Source organism: Haplochromis burtoni, unplaced genomic scaffold (assembly GCF_018398535.1).
Source record: "Haplochromis burtoni strain Fernald_Lab_line unplaced genomic scaffold, NCSU_Asbu1 Contig_374, whole genome shotgun sequence".
Taxonomy (NCBI): domain Eukaryota; kingdom Metazoa; phylum Chordata; class Actinopteri; order Cichliformes; family Cichlidae; genus Haplochromis; species Haplochromis burtoni.
The window spans coordinates 255,670-280,582 of record NW_024582735.1 but is presented as its reverse complement, the minus strand read 5'-3'; the positions used below and the strand labels follow the sequence as shown (position 1 = coordinate 280,582).

General features: G+C 39.9%; 1 protein-coding gene across 2 annotated transcripts; it reads left to right on the top strand.

The window, feature by feature from the left end:
* The first annotated feature begins 565 nt into the window (after positions 1-565).
* On the top strand, positions 566-24,704 carry ccdc22 (coiled-coil domain containing 22). Of its 2 annotated transcripts, XM_005943470.1 has the most exons (16): positions 566-1,050; positions 1,288-1,465; positions 4,199-4,331; positions 12,173-12,279; positions 12,563-12,647; positions 12,824-12,993; positions 13,380-13,595; positions 15,877-16,047; positions 18,196-18,315; positions 18,394-18,510; positions 18,588-18,689; positions 19,057-19,164; positions 22,350-22,445; positions 22,740-22,799; positions 22,891-22,965; positions 24,102-24,704. In XM_005943470.1, the coding sequence occupies exons 1-16, from the start codon at positions 1,001-1,003 to the stop codon at positions 24,213-24,215; spliced, it is 1,902 nt and encodes a 633-aa protein (XP_005943532.1). In that variant the 5' UTR covers positions 566-1,000; the 3' UTR covers positions 24,216-24,704. The 2 variants fall into 2 exon arrangements, with proteins under 2 accessions (XP_005943532.1, XP_042084940.1); XM_042229006.1 differs by lacking the exon at positions 4,199-4,331.
* Positions 24,705-24,913: the final 209 nt, after the last annotated feature.

Below are 24,913 nucleotides of genomic sequence, written 5' to 3'. Positions count from 1 at the left end.
TCTGTCTTTAACAGTCTCATTATTTTTTTTCCCCTTGTTTGTATGAAAACGTCTGCTGATCACAATTACTGACAGTCTTATATAATAAGTAGCTTTGCTTGAAATTGTGCAGGGCATGTCTGCGGGGATGGGGTTGGGTTTCGAAGCCTCAATAAAGTTTCGACACAACTGCTTTGTTTCAGAGTGTCGCAAAGCCTCGCTTTGCCATTCACTAGATAAAACCCAGTAATCAATTTTAGAAATTTACTCTTGAGCCGTGCGCCATTATTTAGAAAATATTCCACCACCGCCGCGCTGTGAATCTTGGGATGGTTTGGGGCACGAAGGAAAAAGGAGGCAGCATTTCTGGGCTACACATCGAGGCTTTTGAATGCGCCCTTCGAAGGCTGCAGCCCCTGAATTGGAACACGGCTATGTATGATATATATATTTTAAATAAAGTTGAAGAAAAAAAACGTTATCATAGTCATGAGACTGTCTTTATGGTGCATTCTGGGAACTGTATTTTCGCGAGTTTTCATTTCTCATTCATTCTCGCTGACAGTAAGTCTAGAATAAAACTCCACCTCCCAGAAACACCGCGTTCACACATTATTCGATTGGCTTGCTACTTCGTTTCCACACTGTAGGAGACACAGAAGTGTCAGATTTATTTAGTTTGATAGAGAAATCCCCGGTCAGGTTCAGTTTGCAGGGAATGAAGAAAACTAATTACAAAAGAAGCTGTTTTGTAGCGAATGGTCTCCAACGCAGCGGATAATTACAATGCGTTTTGCCGATATAAGGAGTGGCAGTCGTGCTAAGTAACTGGTTTCTATTTTCAAGCTAGCAGAAGATGGAATGTACCTTAACTCTGTTTTATGCATGGAAATGATGCTAATACTTTAGCTTTAACCAGTACCAGCGAAGTCGATGCTCATATTTCGCCTCACTGTCACCGGATGCTTTGCTGTTATCCAGTTGGTTAGCTAGTTTAGCTTCTTTCAGAGAAGCTCCGGCCATGGAGGAAGTTGATAAAATTCTGATTCACGCCCTAAAACAGGTTGGGACGTAAGTATCAACAACAGGGTTTCATAAATGCCAAGCAGTGCACTGTGATCTTAAAAGTAAGCATAAGTTACCGAGCTGACATGTTTACAGGCTAATGGGAAGTTTTCCGCTCAGTCCTGTGTTGAACCATCCCCAGTCATATGATCATGCTGTATGTGGGTTATTTGAAGCTTGTGTGGATACGATCAGCTTTGTAGCAGCTAAGAGTTAATTTTTTTTTGTCTTCGTGTCCCGCAGGGAAGTGCCTGAAGAAATTAATAGCGTGAAACAGTTCAGTAGTGAGCTGATAGTAGAGGCGGTGGTCAGATGTATTCGGGTGATCGATCCTGGTCTGAGCAGCACGCTGGCCACCTCCCTCCCTCCGGGTATGTCTGCCCGCTTCAGAGTGGGCATGAGCCTGGCACAGGCCTGTCAGGTAAGATATCTGAATGGAACTGTTGTCCCCTGTTATCACTGGCTGAATCCAGTCAGACAATTGGCAGTGTTCAGACACAAACACTGTAAGCAGTTGTCTACTTAAAGAGTTTGTGCACAACTAGTTCTTCGCAACAGGAATCATTAACTGGTAGAGAAAGTACAATTAGGAACCCCACCTACACGTTGTTTCTCTTTTCACCATGGAAAGAAGAATGTGAAAGAAGCTGACAACCTAGTTTTTTCCAAAACAGTTCAATGTAAGTAAAACGCAGTGATAGACCCTGGTGGTTTTAATGCCATAGCTTATCTGCTGTTTGTATGAGAATTAAAAAGTGTGATAGCTCTGGGTCCCAATGATTTCCTGTGTCTCTTTGTTTTACAAGAGAGAAAGAGTCATCTTCTAGTAGTGATGTTTTTTTGTTTTTTTTTGTTCTGTAGAGATGCTTTGAGTAAGGGATTGATCAAAGTTATTCAAGACGACTTCTAACATCGTTAGTGTGCATCTTTCCACCACTTCCCCCAGTGTGTCCAGTCTGGCTCCAATTACAGAGCTAGTTTATTTTTAGGATGGGAGATGTTATCAGAATGAGAACGTGATCAGCTCTAAGCTGTGAGCGCAGTGTCATAACGTTGGCTCTGTCCTAAAACTCTTCGCTCATTTCTCATGCTGAGAGTTTAGAGGTGAGCCCCACTTACTGCAATTTAATGCCACAGTTTTCATGAAACACCGCAGAAATGAACTGAAATGAGCTTTTTCTTGGCACTGTGCACACACTGAGCGGCTTCTCTCTGCTGAATCTGTAACAACAAAATGTGGCACAAAAAGTGATCTGACGGTAAATACAGTTTTGGGTTCTTCTTTATATTGTACAATCCAGCTGTTCCACATAGATGTCAGGTTTGTAGGGAAAATCTCCTCCTTTAGATAAATCTTTCACCACACCTGAATCCTAATCCTCTGAACCCTGTGCTCAGTGCGGAATGATTTCTATCAGAAGCATATTGATTTTCCTTTATCTGAGCTGGCGCACTGTTTTCAGAGAAAAACATTTGTGTGAAGTCTGAGCTTACACTGAATTATTTTGGTTAGCAGGCCTGCAGCGGCTCCCTCTAGATTTTTCACGCTGCTCCTGGGAGAATGTTGGTTTTTACTGAAGTGAACTGGCTGCATCTTTGTATGTAAACTACAGCACATTGTTTGTAGATCACCCTGCAAATTTTGGCCCACTTTGCCTCATAGGATATAGAATGAATCCTAAGGACTGCAGTACTTCAATGGACAGTACTGATGAACACTGATAATGCTTGAGCACACTTACATCAGTTAATATTGATCATTATTATAGAGCTTATACGGCGGTCTGTGCTCTTTATGGAGCAACAACTCCACAATCCAGCTGTATGATGTTCAGCTGTGAGTTTAACAGGCTGTTGTTGTTGTTGTTGTTGTTTTTTTTTATTTTTTTTTTTATATATATATATATAAATATATCAGGCAGTTATGGCAGGAAATGAAAAAGGAATAACAATGAAAATGCTCATTTTGTTGATGCTTTTATGAATGGTCAGATGATCCTTTGCAGTGGGATGGAGCTTTCTCTCCCCCTTTCATAAAGGATTGTCCTTGAAGAATTAGAATTAGTTACTGTGTGGATCTTTTCGGGGTTTTTCTTGCATGGTTGAATTTGACCTTCCTTTCATGAATGGATCCTTAATAAAATAAATGATTAATTTTACAGTTTCCAAGTTACATGATCTTTTCTCACTTAAACCCAATGAGTTTGGTTTTGTCAGCATTGTCTGTTGTATACAGATATTTCTATTTTTCATTCTTCTCATTACTAAAATTTGTGTCAATAAATATTTTTCTTAAATTGTGAAATTATTTCTTTCTGAGTGATGAACCTGTTCTGTCTTTACTTTTGAAAGATTTTACCTTCCTGGGATCCTCTTTTTACACCCAGTCATGAGTGCATTATTTATTTTTGGCTGAGCATTACACAAATTTAATTCCCTTGTTGCTTGTACCTCAGTGTCTCCTGTGGTAGTTAACACATTATGAATGAAGACGTGAATCCTTGGAAGTGTTCCATCAGGAAGGACATGCGGTGTAAATATTTACCAAATAAAAGATGAAAGAAGATGTTTTTCACCTCAGCTGTAAAACACTGATGTTTATGGGTATTGTCGTGACACTGTTGGGCAGATGAGCGACGTGGTTATCCAAGTTTGTCAATGCAATAACTTGAGAATCAGGTGCCGTCTGAGTTGAAATTGATAACATCAGTGTATCTACTAAAAATCTCAGATGAATTTGAATTTGAGTGACCTCGACCTCAAGGACAAGGTCAGAGGTTAAAGTTTCTGAAAATCTTGTGAGTGCGATAACTTGAGTATGAGGTGACATAAGATTTTAAAAGTATACCACAGGTGAATCTACTCGGAGGCTGAGGGGTACTGCTGGCTGCTGCCAGTATTGTCTTTGTACTATTTTAAATTTAATATAGGCTTCAAATGATTTATTGCACAGCTTAACAAGTTATAGCCTGTATTGGAGTTTTGGCTTATCTTTCTCATCAGGTGAAATTTCTAAATTGTTAATGACAACTGAGAAATTCAGTGAGTGATGAAGCAAATAATGTTCACCGAAGATATAAGAGCAAAATTGCGTATTATTAGAAAAGTACAAAATTAGCTTTCTGTTGTCTCAAAGTAAATTCTTATTTTTCAGGACATTGGATACAAAGGAGAGCTAGGATACCAGACTTTTCTGTACAGCAGTGAACCAGAGATCCGCTCCCTGCTCATGTTTCTGGTGGAGAAGCTGCCCAGAGAAAGTGCTGAGACTTCAGACCAGCCGACAGGTGCACTGACACAGTTTATCTCTGGCATACACATAGTTTCATATAATATTGGAGATATAGACTATATTGTCTAGTAATTGTTGTTTTACTTTAGCCTCTGTTAGATGTAATTAGAGTATTATGAGATACAGCTACAGGTAAATTCAAAGGTCTTATTTTGTGAATTTTTTTTCTGTAGAGCTGGACGATAGAACGATAACGATATGTATCGCGATATAACTTTTACTCGATAGAGAAATTAAGCTATCGCGATAGACCTCGCCGCTCTTGTCCTCTTAAAAAAAAAAAAAAAAAAGGTCAGCCAATCCAAATTAAGTAGCGCAGAGCCGAACCAATCACAGCCGCAGCGTCACGTCGCGTGACTTGTTACGTACAGCACAAGTGCCAAGCCGCACGTGTGTTTGTTTGGGAAGCAGCCAGCGTGGAGCCAGCGGGTAATGGAGGAAATGAGTGTGCCGACTAGAAAAATCAACCGAGCGTGACCGAAGAGAAAACAGATGATGGTTCCAATGCCGGAGAGATTGTCGAACGGAAGAGCCATAGAAGTTCCGTAGTGTGAAGGTATTTCGGCTATTTCAAGTCTGACAAAAAACAGAGTAGCGTGCACTGTAAATTGTGCCGAAAGCAAGTCTGGAAATACAATAAACTGGTGCATGCGTCACACTGTGCGCCACGTTATTGTTTCGGTGAAATGAATTTCTACAATACTGTTACTGTTAATTCTACTCTCTGCAGTGTTTAAATGCTTACATATACACACAGTTACTGTCCCTCCACACATACGACTCGGTTCTGCTTCTATGCCCCAGCTTTGTTTACTTTTTCCCACCGAGGCTTCTAGACTTCTGATTGGCCAACATTTCTGCACGGTTAGGAATCTAGCGCCACCTGCTGCTTTGGCATGTTCATAGCAGCGTTTTCCTTCATTTCTGCCTTTATGTGTGGACGGGATTATTTTTTAAAACGAAAACGGAAAATCTCCGTTTTCAAAAATACCCGTGTACGTGTGGACGTAGCCTCAGTCTCTGACTGGAAGCGCTAATTCGTCATTCGGCTTTTGTCAGACTAAAGTAACTGTTAAAACTGTTTGAAAAGCTAAGCTATACAACAAGGAGAGATTGAGAATTTCCTTTTAGTTCTCAGTTTATTTGATATTGACAAAAGTTAGTCAGTTTTGTCTGTTCTTCTGTAAAACAAACTAAGATTTATTTTTAGAATTAATATTTTGTTTCTAAGTGGAATTGACAATTTAGTCTGTTTCGTTTGTTCTATTTTGAAACTTAAACGCTTTAGCGGCTGCCTTTTGTGTAGTTTGCAATATTTGCCTTTATTTATCTGAAAAAGTCTCATGTTCCTTAAGTACATCTACCCTGTTGAACTTATTATGGGAAATAAATATTTAAATAAAAACAAGCTGCTGATTATTTCACATTTTACTTGTGAGCAACGGCACATTTAAATCTTACAAATATAGTTATTTGGCTTATATCGTGATAGATATCGTTATCGCCTGAAATGAAAAAAACATATCGTGATATGAAAAAATCTCATATCGCCCAGCTCTACTGTCAGTGCAAATCTTTTTGAGACACTCGAGTAGAAAATGTCTCTGACATTCAGCAGACATTACAACAACCCACTGACCCAGGCAACCTGATGGACAGATAAAGGCTGTTGTTGTGTTAACTGCCTGAAAAGCACGAGGCCCTGATCAAATGGCTAAAAAGAGAACTGATAGAATAAGGTCTTGGCACTACAGGCTATATGAACAGGGGCAAGGCCATAAATATATCTTATTATCTTATATCTTATTAATAACATTTTCAAATTAATTCTACATTTCGCTGGAAGCCACAACAGAAGTGATTTGCCAATTCAGCCAAGTTGTTGAATGTTGTCATCCTGCCGGGCAGGCAGACAGGTAGCTGACATAAACAACCCAGTTTGTGATAACTTGAGATTAAAGCGATGTAGGAGTTTCAAATTGATGCCGTAGTTTTGTCTACTAATAGCTAGAACATACAACTTTGACAAGTATGAAGCTCAGTGACCTCCACCTCAAGGTCAGGGTTCAGAGGTCACGTTTTATGAAAATCTTGTGGATGCGATAACTCGAGAACTAAGTAACGGAGGAGTTTCAAATTGATACCATAGGTGCATCTTCTAGAAGGCTGAGGGGTACTGCTGGCTGCCACCAGTATTTTCCTTGCTGTTATATCTATAAACCACGTTTGTAGTGGCGATCCTGTGAGGACTAGGGATGGAAATTGAGAGCTGGTTCTCTACAAAAATAGATTCCCAGTAGTCCAATTCCTTGTAATTGTTAATATGCCTGCATATCAATCCCACTTATTGGTTCTTACAGTCAGCTGATTTCAGTCTGTGTGTCAGAGGAGAAAAATAGTGGCAACACAACTTCAGCTTTTGATGAGCAGACAGATTGCAGCCTGTGTTTCTACCTGGTCGTGTTTCTACAGTAGAATCACCTACTTTGAAGTGTCTTTGTTCTGGTTTTACATCTTTGATTTGTTAATTGAGAAGTTATTGATAAATGATATCGATAATGGACTCAGAATCACCAAATTCTTATCAATTCCCACCCGTAATGAAGAACAAATATGTGTGAAAAAAGCCAAACAAACAAAAAATGGTTGTTCTTGAGATCAAACATATCTTGGTTTTTTAAAAAAAAAATCATTTACATATATATGTATATACAGGTGCAAATAGGACCGCCTTACTGGAGGGTAAGTGGTATGACGCCCGATCTATGGGGAAGTTTTGGGTTCAGGAGACATGAGCAAAGGTAGATAGCGCCCAGTGACAGGAAATAGCTAAATAGTTAACACTCTGTGGAATGCTAAGCTAGCTAGCCTAAGAAGGCTGAGATATGCCCTGAAGCGAGAAGAGGTCTTTGAATAACGGTTATGCAGAAAGACCATTTAGGGTTGGTTGCTCTGCCCTGTCGCCAAGTTTCTAAGTAAGTATATTTCTAAAGGTGACTTTGACATGGAATTCTCACCAGGTGTTGGTAACAACCCATCCAATCACCACATGCAAGGAAATCAAACCTTAGATGTCCAACAATTAAGTTCTGTAATAATGAGAAATAACACAGGGACTGAATTTACTGAAACTTATTGAATACATCATAAAGTAGCATTTGTTGGTGCTGATAGCTTCAAGATGCCTCCTGATTGGAGAGGCTAGTTGCAGCATTGCTCAGGTGTGATTTTTGGCCCAGTCTTCTATGAACTCTGAGCTTTAGTTCTTTCTTAAAATTGTCAGTAGATTCAGATGAGATGATTGTCTGGGCCATTCTATTAGCCGAGTTTTCCTCGGCTGTGTTTGGGATCATTATCTTACTGAAACGTTCACCTCGTTTCATTTCCATCATCCTGGTAGATGGCAGCAGATTTTTATCAAGAACGTCTTGGTACATTTTTCCATTCATCATTCCTTTAGTTATGTGAAATCCTGTAGCTGAAAAACAGCCCTCATGATGTTCCCACCTCCAAATATCACTGTTAGTATGGCATTTTGGGGTCATATGCAGTGTCGTTTGACCTCCAGACTTTATGGTATATTATGACATCCGAAGAGTTCTATTTTGGTCCCATCAACAGGGAATATGCTCCCAGTATTTCACAGGCTTGTTTAAATGTCTAAACTTTGAATGTGCTTCAACGTGCTCTTTCTTCAGCAGTGGAGTATTGCATGATGGAGCATGCATGCAGGTCATGGCAGTGGAGTGCATCACCTGTTGTCATCTTTGAAACGTTGTTTTTCTGTCCAGTGGTTCTTGTTTTAGCTCCTCTGTCTGAAATCTTGGGGGCGAGGGGGGTTGCCTGAGCCTTTGTGATTATTACTAGCATTATTACATTGTGGTGGGATTGCTGTCATTCCTAATCGCTTCCACTTTATTAAAATACCACAAACAGTTGACTGTGGAATATTTATTTGTGCAGGCGGCATCCTGGAATTCAATGATTCATTTGTGAAATGCTACATTTTCTTATTTTGAATATTGGATCAATTTGAAATTGATGACAGTAGCATGTATCAAAAGCTAGGATGGGGCCATGTTTACCCCTGTGTAGCATGCTCTCCTCTTTGAACAACAATTGGTTAATATAGACACAGGGACATATCTACGATGGCCCCTAGAGACAAAGCACGTACAAACCCCAAAACACTTGCAAACCCCAAAACACTTGCAAACCCCAAAACACTTGCAAACCCCAAAACACTTGCAAACCCCAAAACACTTGCAAACCCCAAAACACTTGCAACTAGGGGCAGTGTTGAGCTCGATTTGCAAAATAAACGGCAAGTTTGTCTGTATGGGACGGTCTAGTCTCCGTCGCGCTTCCCAGGTTGCCTAGCAACCATGATACTAACCGCTGGAAACGTGTCATACAACTTGGTTTGACAGAAATGAGGGAGAACATATTTTGTTCATTTGTTTGTTTGTTTCTACAAGAGCTTTGTGTGATTTGATAAGTATCTGAGGCTGAGACCACAGGACAGTAAAACATGATTTTTGGGCTTCATTTCTGTACTGAACAGTTATTTAAGATTAGTTAGTAAATAAAATTAGCTGATGTTGTTCATGAGACTAAAGTCATATCACTTTGGTAATGTAAATATAATATGGCCAATATTATAGTTATTATATTAATCATTATTAGCTATTACAGCAGTGAACATGAACTCTGTGTCAAATACTGAGCTTCAGTACAGATTCAAGTTGCAGTTATTATATGTCTTATCACCTTAAATCTTCACTCAAAGACAAGTATCTTTGACAGTGCATATATAGGTGTATCATATATAAAGACAAATGTTGTTCCTTCAGTATGTTGGCTCATTGCTTACATATATTTATAAAAAGAAAATGTACAAGCTGTGATAACTGTTTCTGATAAAATGAAGAGTAGACTGATATATGAAATATTCCTTTATTGGGTGAGAAAATCAGACCATGTCATAACTGCTTTAAGTCATACAGAATAGATATCAGAGCCTTAAACAGGCTGACTTCTGCTAAATGGGTCAAACTGGGCAGAAAGTCTACAAACACATAACATCCTTATAGAATATGATGTAACACTATAGATCAACTTACCTCAGAATATATAAAGCATATAAACAATTACAGCAATATGATGCAACAAACACAGCAGTGCTACTGATCCAAAATACTCAAAGCTTCATAGAACTGAAACAAACATTTATTTTTAGGTCCATTCTGCTGCTGATACATACTTTAGGTTTCTGAATATTAAACTTGTTGCTGCCTTTCATAGTGTGTAACTTGAAGGCCCTGAGTACTTTCTCCCACACTGAAAACACTGGAATGATAAAATTATTTGAACATTACCTAATAAGACTGATTCAGACAGACAGTTATGTTAAACTTTCCTAGCAGTCCTTCACAAACAGGGAACAGTCTGTCTATTCTCTCCATCTGTCAGCTGCTGCTGGCTCTTCCTCCTCCTCTTCCTCACACACTGCTGAGTTTGTCCTGGTGGATCATCAGGGGTGCAAAGCCTCACAGATGATGTGCAGCAGTGGGTCCCTCAGTCTGTCCTCACTCTGGACACTTGCAGTTGTCACACATGGAAATCAAATGTGTGATAAGCTGCAGGATTCAAACACAAGTGTAACTTATAAACACATGTTCATACTTTTATTCCACAATCAGAGAGAAAGAAAAGAGAGAGAGTGCAGGACAGACAGACAGGTGACAGTCTCAGGTGTATACACTGCTACAAAACAGCACAAAAGAAGGAGGATTTAGTGTTTGTGTTATTACGAAACAAGAAGAGTTCCCAGATGGTACAGTGGACATGTGTGACCTTAAAATGCGGCCTTCAAGGCTGCAGACCCCAAATCCGGTCATTGGTACTTCCTGGCTTGTGTAGTAGGTTGTTACTAGGTAACTTTGACTACGATGACCTGGATGACTGAGAACCTTCACAGACATGTTACTAGGTAACAAAAGCTCAACATTGCCCCTAGCGTCCTGGAGCACTTCCGTTGTTTTTTGGAATTTGCAAGTGTTTTGGAGTTTGTACGTGCTTTGTCTCTAGGGGCCACCGTACATATCTGGTTTAATAGGCGTTTGCAGATCTATGTGATGGGACAATAACGTATTCATTAAAGGTTCAGAAAGGTCACAAATGACCTTGTGCTTAGTGAATACCTCAGGTAGCAGACACCAGAGAGAGAAGAGGAGCCATGATGGAAGGACAGGTCCCTGCACGACAAGCAGCAGGTAGAAGTGGCTGACATCCAGAAATCCTGCTAGTGGCTGGACAAAGCTGAAACATCTGTTCCTGTATACTGTTACATTTTTTATATTACACCTCTAACCATCCTCTCTGAGATTGATTTAAGTTGTTATTGGAGATATCATGTCCAAATGCTCCCTGACTGCTGATCTTTTTCGGTGGATTTATAGTGTGCTTACGATCTCCTTGCAAGCTCATAATAATCCTCAGAATAACCTTAGGTCCAGTTCACACAAAAAAAACAATGTCAGCGTCTTTTCAACAGCTTGTATCACTTAACAAGGCAGTCATGTCATTTCAGAGAATCAGGACCTTGTTTATCTTTGATCGTATAATATTCTGAAGAATGACTCGGGCCTTGACACGGGCTTTATTTGGACACGCCCCCTTTACTCAGGACAGGCCTCGGGCTTCAGTGTCAAAGATAATATCTCTACTTGGTTTAACACACACAAAATTAAAGCAGGACCAGGAGCAGGAAAGATAACCAGCAACAACGCTTGCAGGTGGATCTGTGACCTGTATAATGTCTGACGGCTAATTATTGAGTGAGCCAAGGTGCCAACTGTGGGTAACTGGTGGCAGCTGAGTCCTGGAGTGAGAGTGGAAGTTTGTCCAGTCAGTTGAACTCCAGATCTAGAAGGAACATTCTGGTCCTGGAGTGCTAGACCAGCTCTTTATTCTCTTGACGATATTCGAGGATGTGTTTTGGAGTTTATCTAACCAGTCTACCTGTTTTGTGAACCTGGGACCAAATCCCCCTGAGATACCCTCTGAGGGGTATTTGGCATGTTGTTACAGACCAATTGGTCCTGGTACAGAGCTTGGTCTGCATTGTCAGCCATAAGTTGGAGTTGTTCTCAGTGGGTGTTGCACTCTGCCAGGGATTTGTTTATAATAAATTTTATGGACAGAATTTTTAGGCGTAGCCAAGTGGGAGAAGACTTCCACTCAGAATCTCTGCTTTTTGCAGATAATGTGGAAGTGCTGGCTTCATCAGGTGGCCCCTCCAGCTCGTACTGGAGTGGTCCGTAGTCGAGTGGGAAGTGGCAGTAATGAGAATTAGAACCTAAAATAACACTCTTAGGGTGCCCCTAAAGGGTGCCCCTCCCACTCTGGATGGGGACAGGTTAAGTGGAGAACTGTGTTTAATCTTGTAAACTTGTCTTGTTCATGTGAGAAGAGAGGGGAGATTGGCAGGTGGATCGGGGCAAAATTCAACACGAGTAAAATCATAAACTACCTACCTCCTATTACCAGTTTTATTTCACTTTTTTATGCCAGTTAGTTTGTATAGATACATAACTGTACGTACTAGTGAGTAATTTTAAAGTGAATTTCTGCGACCCACCTGTAGTAACTTTGTGGCCCAACAAGGGCCCTGGCTCACACTTTGGGAACCACAGCTGTAGAAGACGACACATTTTTCTGCTGTGGATTGTTTAAAAAAAGTGATGTGATCATGATGTGGACATGACCGGGGCACTTTTCATCAAGGACGATGCATTTAAGTCACCCAAAGCTTTGGTTTTTGTCTTCCTTTAGGGAAATCAGTGGTACTGGAGAGAACCATAGCTGCTGCGATCAAAGCCCATCTTGCTGTACCTTGGCTGCCTCCAAAATGCAGACTACCACTAAACTGTGAAACACAGGTTAACTAATGCCCCATTCTGCTCTTTGTTATATGCTATAGTTTTAATTCTGTTTTTGAATGTATGTGTATAATTATGACTGGCAGTGAGTGATGCTTTTGAATTACATTTTTTGTGTCTTCATGGCATCAGTACAACGTATAAACTATGAAATAATTTATAATATTCTTATAAATAATAATAAAGTGGAGCTAAACATAGCTATGTTTCCTGAGTTAACAGACAGCCAGGTAAAGATCAGTTTTGTTTATAAAATGTTTTACTTCTATTTTCACATGTATAGAGACAAGGAGTCATGCACAGCTTCCACGTCCAGCCCCTCAGCCTAACAAACTGCACTAAAAGCTCAAGCAAGAGGCACACAAAAGGTAGTCCTCTTACTGTACACACACACACACACACACACACACACAGTGTTTTTTTCCTACTAATTATGAATAATGAAAATGTTCAGTTTGCCATCACACTTGCAGTGAAATCACTTCTGAAAAGTTTTTACAAAAGAGAAAGTGTGAGTGAAATGTAAGGTGTGCTGTGTTTGCAGAAGTGAAGGACTACCAGCGGGACGTTCTCTCCCCTGTCACCGCCCAGATTTCCAGTCAAGCTTCTGTGGTGGCGTCCATACTGGAGCAGCACACAGCTGAAATAAGTGCTGCTCAGGAGTGGGACAACGAGTGGAACAATCAGGGACTATTGTCCCGCTTTACTCCACAGGCAAATATTCCCACAGTCCTATTTGAATCTTAGAGTTATTTGCTTCCTATTAACCTAATGTTACTAATGCCAGTACAAAGAAATGTCCAAAAGTTCATTATTTTGTAATTTAAATCAAAAAAGTTAACTTTGATATATTGTATTAACATTTAAAAATATTCATGCCCTTTTTGTTTCATTATTGGCTTGTAGTAAGTCAGTAAGTAATGTCTTTTTGAATGAAACTATGAAGGTTTTTCACAGATTTCTAATCTTTTGAATCACACGAGTCGATATAGTGTTAACTATACCCTGTTGAGTATGCTCTGTCTAAATGCACCAAATTTGAAAGTGTTAACTCCTTGTACACCTCTGTATGAACATGTTTATTGGATGTTGTGTAACAGGAATATTGCTTACGGAAATTCACCCGGTTGCATAAACGGATCGAGGACCAACTGCGTTCTGCTGCCCTGCCCTCTTCTCATAGTGCCTTTGGTGTTTCTCGCTCCACCTCTGACCTGTGTGAGCTCCTGCAGGCCTTCAAAGGCTCCGTTCAACCCGGCCACATCCTGACCAAGGGCACACACTTCACCCACACACAGAAGTTCAACTTCACACAGGTAGAGACCTCAGCATTGTTTAAAACAACTGCATACATACAGTTTGATCCTCACAAAACTCTTAACCAGTGAAAACATTTTTTTCAGCCTAATTTACACTTTGTCCAACAAATGAATGCATTCTGATTGAAGTTTGACCACCTCAGCAAACCTAAAACAACCTGCTTGACAGTTTGAATTCTTTTATTGTGGGGCATTTAACACATCCTGTCTTTGAATCTGTAAGTTTGGTCCTGAATGTATCTCTCAGGTCTCACAAAGCCTACATCACATCCTTCAGCCTGTGTAAGAAATTTCACTGAAAAAAGAAACTTAAAAGTTGAATGATTGTGTGGTTTACTTCTACCACACAGCCTCGCTTTCCACTACTAAATTAGATACAGATAACAATAAACTTACCTTTACACTAGAGCTGGGCGATATGAGATTTTTTCATATCACGATATGTTTTTTCATTTCAGGCGATAACGATATCTATCACGATATAAGCCAAATAACTATATTTGTAAGATTTAAATGTGCCGTTGCTCACAAGTAAAATGTGAAATAATCAGCAGCTTGTTTTTATTTAAATATTTATTTCCCATAATAAGTTCAACAGGGTAGATGTACTTAAGGAACATGAGACTTTTTCAGATAAATAAAGGCAAATATTGCAAACTACACAAAAGGCAGCCGCTAAAGCGTTTAAGTTTCAAAATAGAACAAACGAAACAGACTAAATTGTCAATTCCACTTAGAAACAAAATATTAATTCTAAAAATAAATCTTAGTTTGTTTTACAGAAGAACAGACAAAACTGACTAACTTTTGTCAATATCAAATAAACTGAGAACTAAAAGGAAATTCTCAATCTCTCCTTGTTGTATAGCTTAGCTTTTCAAACAGTTTTAACAGTTACTTTAGTCTGACAAAAGCCGAATGACGAATTAGCGCTTCCAGTCAGAGACTGAGGCTACGTCCACACGTACACGGGTATTTTTGAAAACGGAGATTTTCCGTTTTCGTTTTAAAAAATAATCCCGTCCACACATAAAGGCAGAAATGAAGGAAAACGCTGCTATGAACATGCCAAAGCAGCAGGTGGCGCTAGATTCCTAACCGTGCAGAAATGTTGGCCAATCAGAAGTCTAGAAGCCTCGGTGGGAAAAAGTAAACAAAGCTGGGGCATAGAAGCAGAACCGAGTCGTATGTGTGGACGGACAGTAACTGTGTGTATATGTAAGCATTTAAACACTGCAGAGAGTAGAATACAGTAACAGTATTGTAGAAATTCATTTCACCGAAACAATAACGTGGCGCACAGTGTGACGCATGCACCAGTTTATTGTATTTCCAGACTTGCTTTCGGCACAATTTACAGTGCACGCTACTCTGTTTTTTGTCAGACTTGAAATAGCCGAAATACCTTCACACTACGGAACTTCTATGGCTCTTCCGTTCGACAATCTCTCCGGCATTGGAACCATCATCTGTTTTCTCTTCGGTCACGCTCGGTTGATTTTTCTAGTCGGCACACTCATTTCCTCCATTACCCGCTGGCTGCTTCCCAAACAAACACACGTGCGGCTTGGCACTTGTGCTGTACGTAACAAGTCACGCGACGTGACGCTGCGGCTGTGATTGGTTCGGCTCTGCGCTACTTAATTTGGATTGGCTGACTTTTTTTTTTTTTTTAAGAGGACAAGAGCGGCGAGGTCAATCGCGATAGTTTAATTTCTCTATCGAGTAAAAGTTATATCGCGATACATATCGTTATCGTTCTATCGCCCAGCTCTACTTTACACGTCATTACTTTGGGCTCAGTAAATTGAAATGAAGTTTTATTTCAGTAATGCTGCAAACTAAGTGCCTGAAAACTCTTTAGAATTGCTTTTGTTTCTTATAACAAGAAAGATTTTCACTGTAGTTCTAATAGCTCCTGAGTTGAGCAACTTCCTGATGGATCCTGTCTGTGACTCCGTATGTTTACAGATTCAAACAGGAAATTTTAATGCAAAGTTTGTTCTGTGAAAGTACGCATTGTTACGACAAATAGATTTGGCCTTTGCTCTGTAGAGTTTACATGTTCTCCCCGTGCCTCCAGGTACCCTAGTTTTTTCTAAAGACATGCACCAACTACATGTTTTTGTTAATTAGTAGTTGTTAATTAACTGGAGATTTTAAATTGCCCATAGCTGTCAGTAGTTGTTTGTCTCTGTGTTAGCATGGGCAACCTGTCCAGGGTGTAACCTACTTCCCCCTTAAAGTGTGTTTGTGTGTGTGTGTGTGTGTTCTACAGGAATTGCCTCCAGTAGCAAAAACCATCCCGACTAATCATCAGTCAGAGGGGGATGTACAGCTGGGTCAGCAGGAGGAGTTGGCTTACCTTCAGCAGCAATTCCAGCAGCTTTGCAGTGAGGTTGACCATCTAGCAGCAGACATGAAGCACATGAGTGTTACCAACGCTCAGGTAAGCTCACCTAAGATGAACCTCATGGACTGGTGGCAGTCAATAGTTACTTTTTTCTCTTTCTCCCGTTTTCATTCATAAATAAGAACTGAATACACTGCAAAGATGTCATTTACTCTAGTCTCTTTCTCCTGAGAGGAAACTGGAGTGTATAGCTGTTTTTCCTACTTATCTGAAATGGAGAAGTCATTATTGACTAAGTTGATTGAATTGTTCCTGTTACAAATGTGTCTTTCATATCTTACTTAATTTTTTCACTTAAGTATTGCTACTAATGATAGAAAACATTTGGTGAAAGGTTTCAATTAGAGGAACGAGGGACAGAAGGCAAAACTTGTAAGTGATTTTTAAAGAGTTGCTCCAAAGAGCTCGTTTGTCACCCTTTATTTTGAATTATGTAATGCCCACTTAGACATTTAAGCGTTTTAATTTATTTTTGTTTTTGTTTTTTACTTTATTCTAAGTTGTTTTTCATGTACCTCAGTGCTGTCCCAGCATTTTGGAATAAAAGAAGTGTTTTTCTCAGGTTGTCTTCAGTAGGCTTTAAAAGCTGGTGACGTGGGTGATGTAATCACGAGGGGTAACTGCCCCTAAGCAGCATCTAGGAAAGTCGACGGTAATGTCTTGTGTATCCACCAGGGGGAGCAGCATGGACGTACATTCATTTGCAGGCTTGCTACACTATATGCTTAGACCTTTTAAATTTGTTCAAGGATTCTGTAATTATATAATCATATTTACATTTTATATTATAATTATAACAGAATCATAACGTTGAGCCTTTCTATAAAACATACGTATTTGATTGCAGCAATTAAAATAGAGGTTGTCCACACCGAACGAGCAAGACAGAAGACGGGAAGTGACGCTTGCACTCTGTGATTGTTGCTGATTTATATTTCTGAACATGAAAGCGTAGAACAGTTATTTACCTCCACTGCTAATGTTCTTATATAAAATGCAAAATCAAAACGTAACGTGAATTCATTAATTGATGGATGTTGCAACACCCAGCAAGTAATGCTACACAGATGGGCAGGCAGAGAGCGCTGCTCTGGCACTGTGCATGTAAAAGCAACTTCACATTCTCCATTTGCATTTGTTTCATATGGCAAGTCGCCTGTACGTAACTTAACAATCACCAAAATTTTATGGCAGTGGACTTTTGTTCAACTCAACACTAAGTATGGAATGAAGAATTTGAAAAATATGACACTTCCCAGTTTGTCTTGTTTCAGCTCGAGCATATCCAAACATTCAGTTACCTCCAAGAACAAAACCCTCACTGTTGGAACAGACGTTGATGAGTCCTGCGAGTTGCAAGGGCCAAATGATGTCATCTTACATTAAAGAGAGAGAGAGAGTGTAGAGGGTTTTTTTAACACGACGTCAGATGTAAAGCTTGTAGAGAGATGATTCCTGTATTTAAGGATTACAATTTGAGTCATTATGAGATGTAACATGCATCAGACTGTTTGGTGGCTGAAAAGCTGGACAAACTGCATGAGCTATACTTCCCATTGATCTCAACTGGTTCAGTCAGACATAACCAAAGGGCTGAATGTGGCCGTACAATGCCCAGGTTTGCTCTAGATTTAAAAAGTAAGACGAAGATCAACAAGGATGACAAAATCCATCTGTCGTTCTCTCTATAATCTTTTGCTTATCTGGAGTCAGGTTGCAGTAGCAGAAGGCTAAATAGGATATTTCATATTTCCTTTGTTCCCAGCAACATCTCAATGGGAAGTCTACACCAGTCTATAGGTCAGGGGAGTTAAACAGATCTGTCTTGGCGGTTTGAGGTCTGTAATCCATAACATGGTGAGAGTTATGGGTTGCAACATGCGTAGGAGTGGTAAATTCTTCGTTACCACTTCTTGTTCTGCTTCCTTTTCTTTACTCCTGACACTGTCAGTCTGTTCATCTCACAGAGAGAAGTGACAGTATACTGAAAGGTGCTGACAGAAATGTAAGAACCTGTGGAGGATATGTATTGTCACAATCTCTGAAAAGAGCAAAATGAGCACAAATGATTGTTTCCTGATTCAAGATTCACAAATATGCACGGCGACGTGGCTAATGATGTAACAGAATAACCTGTAGATGCATATAATAATGTCATTTTTATTTATTTGTGGTGTGGTGCAGGTGTTGGATGAGCTGAAACAGAGAGAACTGAGAAACTCTGAAAAAGAAGAGAAAATCCAAGTGAAGAAGAAAACAATTGATCTTCTGCCAGATGCAGATAATAACCTGCTGAAACTTCAGGTAGGAGCTGATGCTTGATGTCACCCAGCCAAGCAGGTCTCACAGATCCACTATATATATGTGCCTTCCTCTCTGCAGGCTCTGGTAGAGGCCAGTGCCAAGCGAGTAGTGAACCTGGCATCTCAGTGGGAGAAACACCGTGCTCCACTCGTTGATGAATATCGCAGACTCAAAGACATCTGCAGCAGCAAAGATGTATGTCGTGTAACAGGCCTTTTGCTTTTCTTTAACAATAAATGTACAGTTTGATCATTTTTGTGTATTTTCCGCAGGTGGAATCATCCAAGAAGCTGTCCGAAATCAAGTCTTTGCATGAAAAGATCCGTGTTTCTACAGAGGAGGCCAAGAAGAAGGAAGATGCATACAAACAGCTGGTATTGAAGATACTAATTACATTTTTATTGGGGTTGACATAGACAAATTTAAAAACATTAAAAATAATTTTAATTTGTAACGTTGAGTGGTTGATATACCTTTAAATAACGTGAAAATTGTATTTTCTAAGCCTGAAAAAAATGTCATGAGAAAAGGCAAGGAAATTTGCTCCACAGATCCCTTTTCTAAAGTAGTGCATCTCCAATACATCAAATTAGGTCATTCATTCTTTGAAGCTTGTTTCGTAATATAAGGTTTATAATGGTTATGGCAAGTAGTTGGAAGGACTAGTTTGCAAAATATGTGTTTTGGCTGCTGAATGTAATAAATGTGGTGGTCTTTTGTCCCCGTTTGCTTCTAACGTAGGTAACAGAGTTAGAAAATCTTCCTCAAGATGTGTCTCGCTCAGCGTACACTCAGAGAATTCTAGAGATTGTCAGCAACATCAAGAAACAGAAGGAGGAAATTACAAAGGTATGTTTAAAACCAAGAACTGAAGGAATCTTAATTAGTGATTTTTACATGTCCTATGACCAGACCAGCAGTCTGCATACCTAGGTTCTTGATTTTTATACACCTGTGGCCATAGAAATGATTGAGCTGCATGAATTCGATTATTTGGATGGTGCGTGAATAATTTTGGCAATATAGTGTATTTCTCCCAGCTTCTGTTTATTGGCTCCCTGGGATATCTAGGATTTAAAGTCCTTTGCACATAATACAAGATCTTGAATAAACAGGCCCGGTCTTAACTTAATGTCCTCAGATATCACCCCATATCTTATCACCCTAGCAGAGTACTTGTTAGGGCTGGATCAGGTAACCCTGAAGCAGTACGCCTGGGCTGCTGCAGGCTCACTCACCATTTCTTCTTCACTCATCTAGTTATAATAGTGTGAATGCCTCAAGGCATTGACACTATTGAGATCCTGTTTCTCTTTAAACTTTGTTCTTCTACATTATTGTGTGAATGCTTCACAGGCATTCACACTATTGAGTTCCTGTTTCTCTTTATACTTTATTCTTCTACCTTACTATTCTAGTTGCTCAGACCTTTGCTGGTTAACTACTCCCTTAGTTTTCAGCTGATTTTCACCATTCAAACTCTAAACTGTTCAGCTCTTTCCGCTGAAGCGTGCTATATCTTCCACATTATCAGTGTGATCACCAGGTTAACTTGCCGAGCTGAGCCATGTTTTAGCTCAGTGAGATGAGCAGCCGCTCTCAGAGCAGGCGGGCCGGGTTCGAATCCCGCTTATGGCAACATTTTCTTCAGTTAACATTTCAACAGTTTTAACTCTTTTCCATGCAAATTTCAGCTTTTTCACCTCTTTTTAGCAGAATTTTCCGTTTTTCACTACTTTTCAGCACAAATTCCAGTTTCTTCAGCTGTTTTTAGCACAAACTTCAGCTTCTTTACCTCTTTTCAGCAGAAATTCTGCTAATTCACCTGTTTTCAGCGCAAAGTTCTGCTTCTTAACCTCTTTTCAGCAAAAGAATTCTGCTGATTCACCTCTTTTGAGTACAATTTTCAGCTTTTTCACCTCTTTTCGGCGCAATTTTCAGGTTCCTTATCTTTTTTTGTTTGCTGAACCTTCAGCATTTTCACCTCTTTTCAGCACCATTTAGCTTCTTCTGCACAGTGAACATTTTTTCTCTCATCATATCTTTGTTTGAGATTAGAGCTGGTTTGGCTCAATAGGAAGAGCAGCCGCTGTGAGATCTAGTGGCGCAGGTTCAAATCCTACATGTGACATTTGCTGCACATCTTCCCTGCTTGCATGTACTCTGCTTTATTGACACTGCTTAGTGTACTCTTATATTCCAGTACAAGGCATTCACACTGCATTTTCGCAGGAAATGCAACTTTTTCTAGTTCTAGTTGCTCCAACCTTTGCTGGTTAACTACTTCCTCAGTTTTCAGCCGATTTTCACCATTCAAATTTTCAACTGTTCTGCTCTTTCTGCTAATGCCAGCTATATCTTTTGGTACTCATAACTTTTATACTTTTTGAGATATTAAGCTTTTTATGCCATTTTTTTTGGCCCATTTTACTGAATGGGACCACATTATCAGTGTGATCACCAGCTTAGCTTGCCGAGCTGAGCCTTGTTTTAGCTCAGTAAGATGAGCAGCCGTTCTCAGAGCGGGAGGCCCGGGTTCAAATCCCGCTTAGGACAAAAAAAAAAATTCAGTAAACAGTTCAACTTTTTTTAAAACTCTTTTCAACACAAATTTCAGCTTCTTTACCCCTCTTCAGCAGAATATTCAGTTTTTCAACTCTTTCCAGCAGAAAGTTGAGCTTTTTCACTATTTTCAACACAATTTTCTGTTTCTTCTGCTGTTTTCAGCACAAAATTCAAAAGTTCACCTCTTTTCAGCACAATTTTTGGCTCTTTTCAGCAAAATTTTCAGTTTTTTCACCTCTTTTCAGCACAATTTTTGTTTCTTCTGCTCTTATCAGTGCAAATTGATTTTTTCATTATATCTTTGGTTGGCATCAGAACTGGTTTGGCTCAGTGGTATGAGCAGCTGCCGTGGCGAAGGTTCGAATCCTACCTGTGGCGATTGCCACACATGTTAGCCCGCTTGCATACACTCAGCTTTCTCGACACTCTTCACTGTACCCTTTCAAATACAGCCATCTCTAGCAAGCAGTTCAGCTTTTACAACTCTTTTCAGCAGAAAGTTCTGCTTCCTCTGCTGTTTTCAGCAGTTTCGACTACAAGACATTCACACTGCATTTTCGCAGGAAATACAACTTTTTGTAGTTAAATTCTGTCTTGCTTCCATAGTGTACTTTTTGTCCTTTGCTCTCTTCTTTTCCCCTCACCCACAACAAGTAATGGCAAATGTTTGCTCCTCTCTGAACCCGGTTTGTAGGAGTCACCGTGTCCTCATGAGGTCTTTTGATTGTTTGGGTTTTCTCTCTGTTTTTACCCCTCAGCCATAAAAGGCTGATGAGGTCTGGTGTACAGGCGGGCAGGTGGCGTGAACACTCAAGTTTGTGAATGCGATAACTCTAGAACGAGGCGACGCAGAAATTTTGAAACGTGTACCAAAATCCTAGAGTGAAGGTTTTCAGTCATCAGGTCATCGCAGTCTAAGGAGTTTGGAAAGAGAAGCGTCTGGACTTTAAGTTTCTTGAAGACGTTTCACCTCTTATCCGAGAAATTTCTTCATTTCTAAGAGCAGTTGGTAGAAAGAGCAATCACACACGAGCCAAGGTTTAAAAACGGGTGTGGGTATACACCCTGGCTCGTGTGACTAGGCAGAGGATCAGTAGGGACACTCCCATAGGGCTTAAAAATCTGAGGCTCTCCACCAGTTGCTCTTAGAACTGAAGAAGCTTCTTGGATGAGAGGTGAAACATCTTCAAGAAACTTAAAGAAGTCCAGACTCTTTTCTTTCCAAGCTCCTTAGACAGACCATATGTGCATCTACTAAAAATCTCATACGTTTGAATTTTAGTCGAGGTCAGAGGTCAAGTTTTCTGAAAATCTTGTGAATGCAAGATCTCAAGAAGGGAAGTCATGTAGGACTTTCACATTCGCACCATGTGCGCATCTGCTAAAACCTCAGACAAGTTCAAATCCTGGTGATTTGAAAATCTTGCACCTTAAAAATTCAGATTTAACACTGTTCACTTTCCTTTCAGATTTTATCAGACACTAAGGAGCTCCAGAAAGAGATCAATAATCTGACTGGAAAACTAGACAGGACATTTGCTGTGACTGATGAGCTGGTCTTTAAGGTAGTAGAGAATTTTTATTTTCACAGGATTGGAACTCTTCTGTCTCATTGTTCAGAAATGTTATGCATAATTATGAGGATGATTTCTTTTTAGCATTTTACCATTTCTCAGCAAATTTTTTTTCTTCATTGAACAAATGTTTAGTAAAAAGAGGTTTGAGTTCTTCCCAGCGATGGGATAGATGCTCTTTAATCTTGTCATTCCCTGACTTGATTGTTTTCTTTTTTCCCAGAGAAATCAGTTGCTCCTGTCTTTATTTTGTCAATAAATATTTGTCATGTATGATTTGTGTAGGATGCCAAAAAAGACGAAACCGTCCGCAAATCCTACAAGTACCTGGCAGCCTTGCATGAAGTATGTCACTGTTTGTCTGTGTATCATATATTACTATACCCTTGATGACTATCAACAACAAATGCTTTCATCATCTTTGATTCTTCCGTAGAACTGTAATCAGCTAATCCAAACCATTGAAGACACCGGTACAATCCTGAGAGAGATTCGAGATCTCGAGGAGCAGGTAGGATTTACAGTTCGACTGCTGCAGTGTTGATTGCTGTGTTACATTGGAATAGAATCAAAAGTCAAAGTTGTCCAGCCTGGAAAGAGCTGCAGGATGTAGTTAACTGTGACCCGATGAGCAGGATGTTGAAGGCTGTGGTAGAAAGGATAGGTGAGGTTGAGCAACCCATTGCAATGCCTTTTCCAAGCTGATGCCAGCTGGTTGTGGCCTCTTGAAGTGTAAAGGTGGCGACTGCTTGGCTGTACTCTGAGGGGATGGCTTGCGACTTCCAGGCTATTCTCATCAGTTTCCAGAGGAGCTTCAGCACCATGGGACAGTTCTTGTACACCTTATGAGGCATGCCATTTGGTCCTGGTGCCAAGGCAGCCTTGTTTACCACAAGATTAATTTCAGACCATTTGGGAGGCGCAGTATCAAACCTGAAGACTGGCTCAGTGAGACGAGGCACATGCTCGTGCGAAGTGGGGTGTTCTCAGGGTCACATAATTGAGTCTTGGTGTGCTCTTCAAGGTCCTGCTGGGTGGCAGCTTTCTGTTATTTTTCTCCTCCAGTAGACTTTTACACGCATTAAAAAGTGTCCTGAAAGAACCTCGTCCGCTCCTTTCTCTTTCTTGTTTCCGTGCTTGTGGATCCGCTCTGCCCTCCTCAAGGTTAAAGCCTGCTCTTGATTTGGACCCAAAGTAGCTGCCTCTCCTTTATAAACTTAGAAATCTCCTGCTCAGGTCACCCTTTTCCCCGAGGATGTTCTTCCTGTGGGTTATTGCCTCAAACCTCTACCCACCGATCCCCACAGACAATGCTGTCAAAGAGGTTTACAGATTTTTCTCTTTAGTTTAAATATTTAGTCTTAGCTGAGAGTTTTATTCAATACTGTATTTATGAAAACAAACCAACAAGGAAAAAGTATTAGACTTGAAATTTGAGGGCTATTAGTTGACCAGCAACAGTCACAGGTTGCTGAGGTCTTTTTGTTTGTTGTTGTATTTGCTAAGCTACATTATACCTGTAGCAGGTCCATAGTAGGCACACAGTAATTATATTTTTATCCATGTTTGTCTTTAGTCACCACAGGCAACATGTGTCTTTTAAAAAAATCTTTGGTCTTTTGGTCATTTTGTGTTATTCTCTGTTAGATTGAGACAGAAAACGGAAACAAAACTGTGGCTAACCTGGAGAGGATTCTGGAAGACTACAAAGCGATTCGACAGGAGAACGCTTCACTCGCTGCCAAAGTGAGAGAAGGATGAAAGTACAGCTCTGCTTTATGAGGCTAAAGTGAAAACATGAATGGGACTGAAACAGCACTTCAGCTGTCACACTTAGATGTTTGTCCATTAACGTGGAGACCCGCTGTTCTTTGAAAAAGACAAAGTGTGTTTTGGACCACAGGAACTCTGTAATTGAAATGCATGCCATGGATGGACAAATAGGTCGGTAGATGGAAAATGTTGAATTTGTACTTGGTGTGCCTGGGGGATGATTGTTATGCATTCAACTGAAACACGACACTGGGCATGAGACATCATAAGATGTTGTGATTGAAATTTAATGTTTTCCTTTGACATTTTAAAACACAAGTAACTTTTCCATTTTCAGACCTTCAGTCTATAAGTTGTCATGATTTCATGTGAGCTTAAGTTGAGCAAATGGCATTTGAATGTAGTTAATCTGTCGTCCATCAGCAAATTGTTGTATATATGGTACCAGCCTAAATAAAGATGCCTTACATGCTTGAAGATACTGTGATTTTTATTTATTTATTTTTTAAACAAGTAGCAATGATCCAATAATACCCCAAAGCAGAGATTCTTAATGATATATATGCTTTCAAACATAGTGCTGAACAGCTATTTGAAGATAAATAAAACAACACAAAAAAAAAACACTATACTTTAAAAACAGATAAAACAAAAGGGAATAGCAATAAGAACCAGTAAAAACTTTA

Bases quoted from the DNA above. Each gene is read 5' to 3' on its own strand.
- ccdc22 (XM_005943470.1), top strand. From the start codon at position 1,001: ATGGAGGAAGTTGATAAAATTCTGATTCACGCCCTAAAACAGGTTGGG. The intron at 12,994-13,379 runs GCAAATATTCCC...GTTGTGTAACAG, and splicing joins TGTCCCGCTTTACTCCACAG to GAATATTGCTTACGGAAATT. The intron at 22,800-22,890 runs GTATGTCACTGT...ATTCTTCCGTAG, and splicing joins ACCTGGCAGCCTTGCATGAA to AACTGTAATCAGCTAATCCA.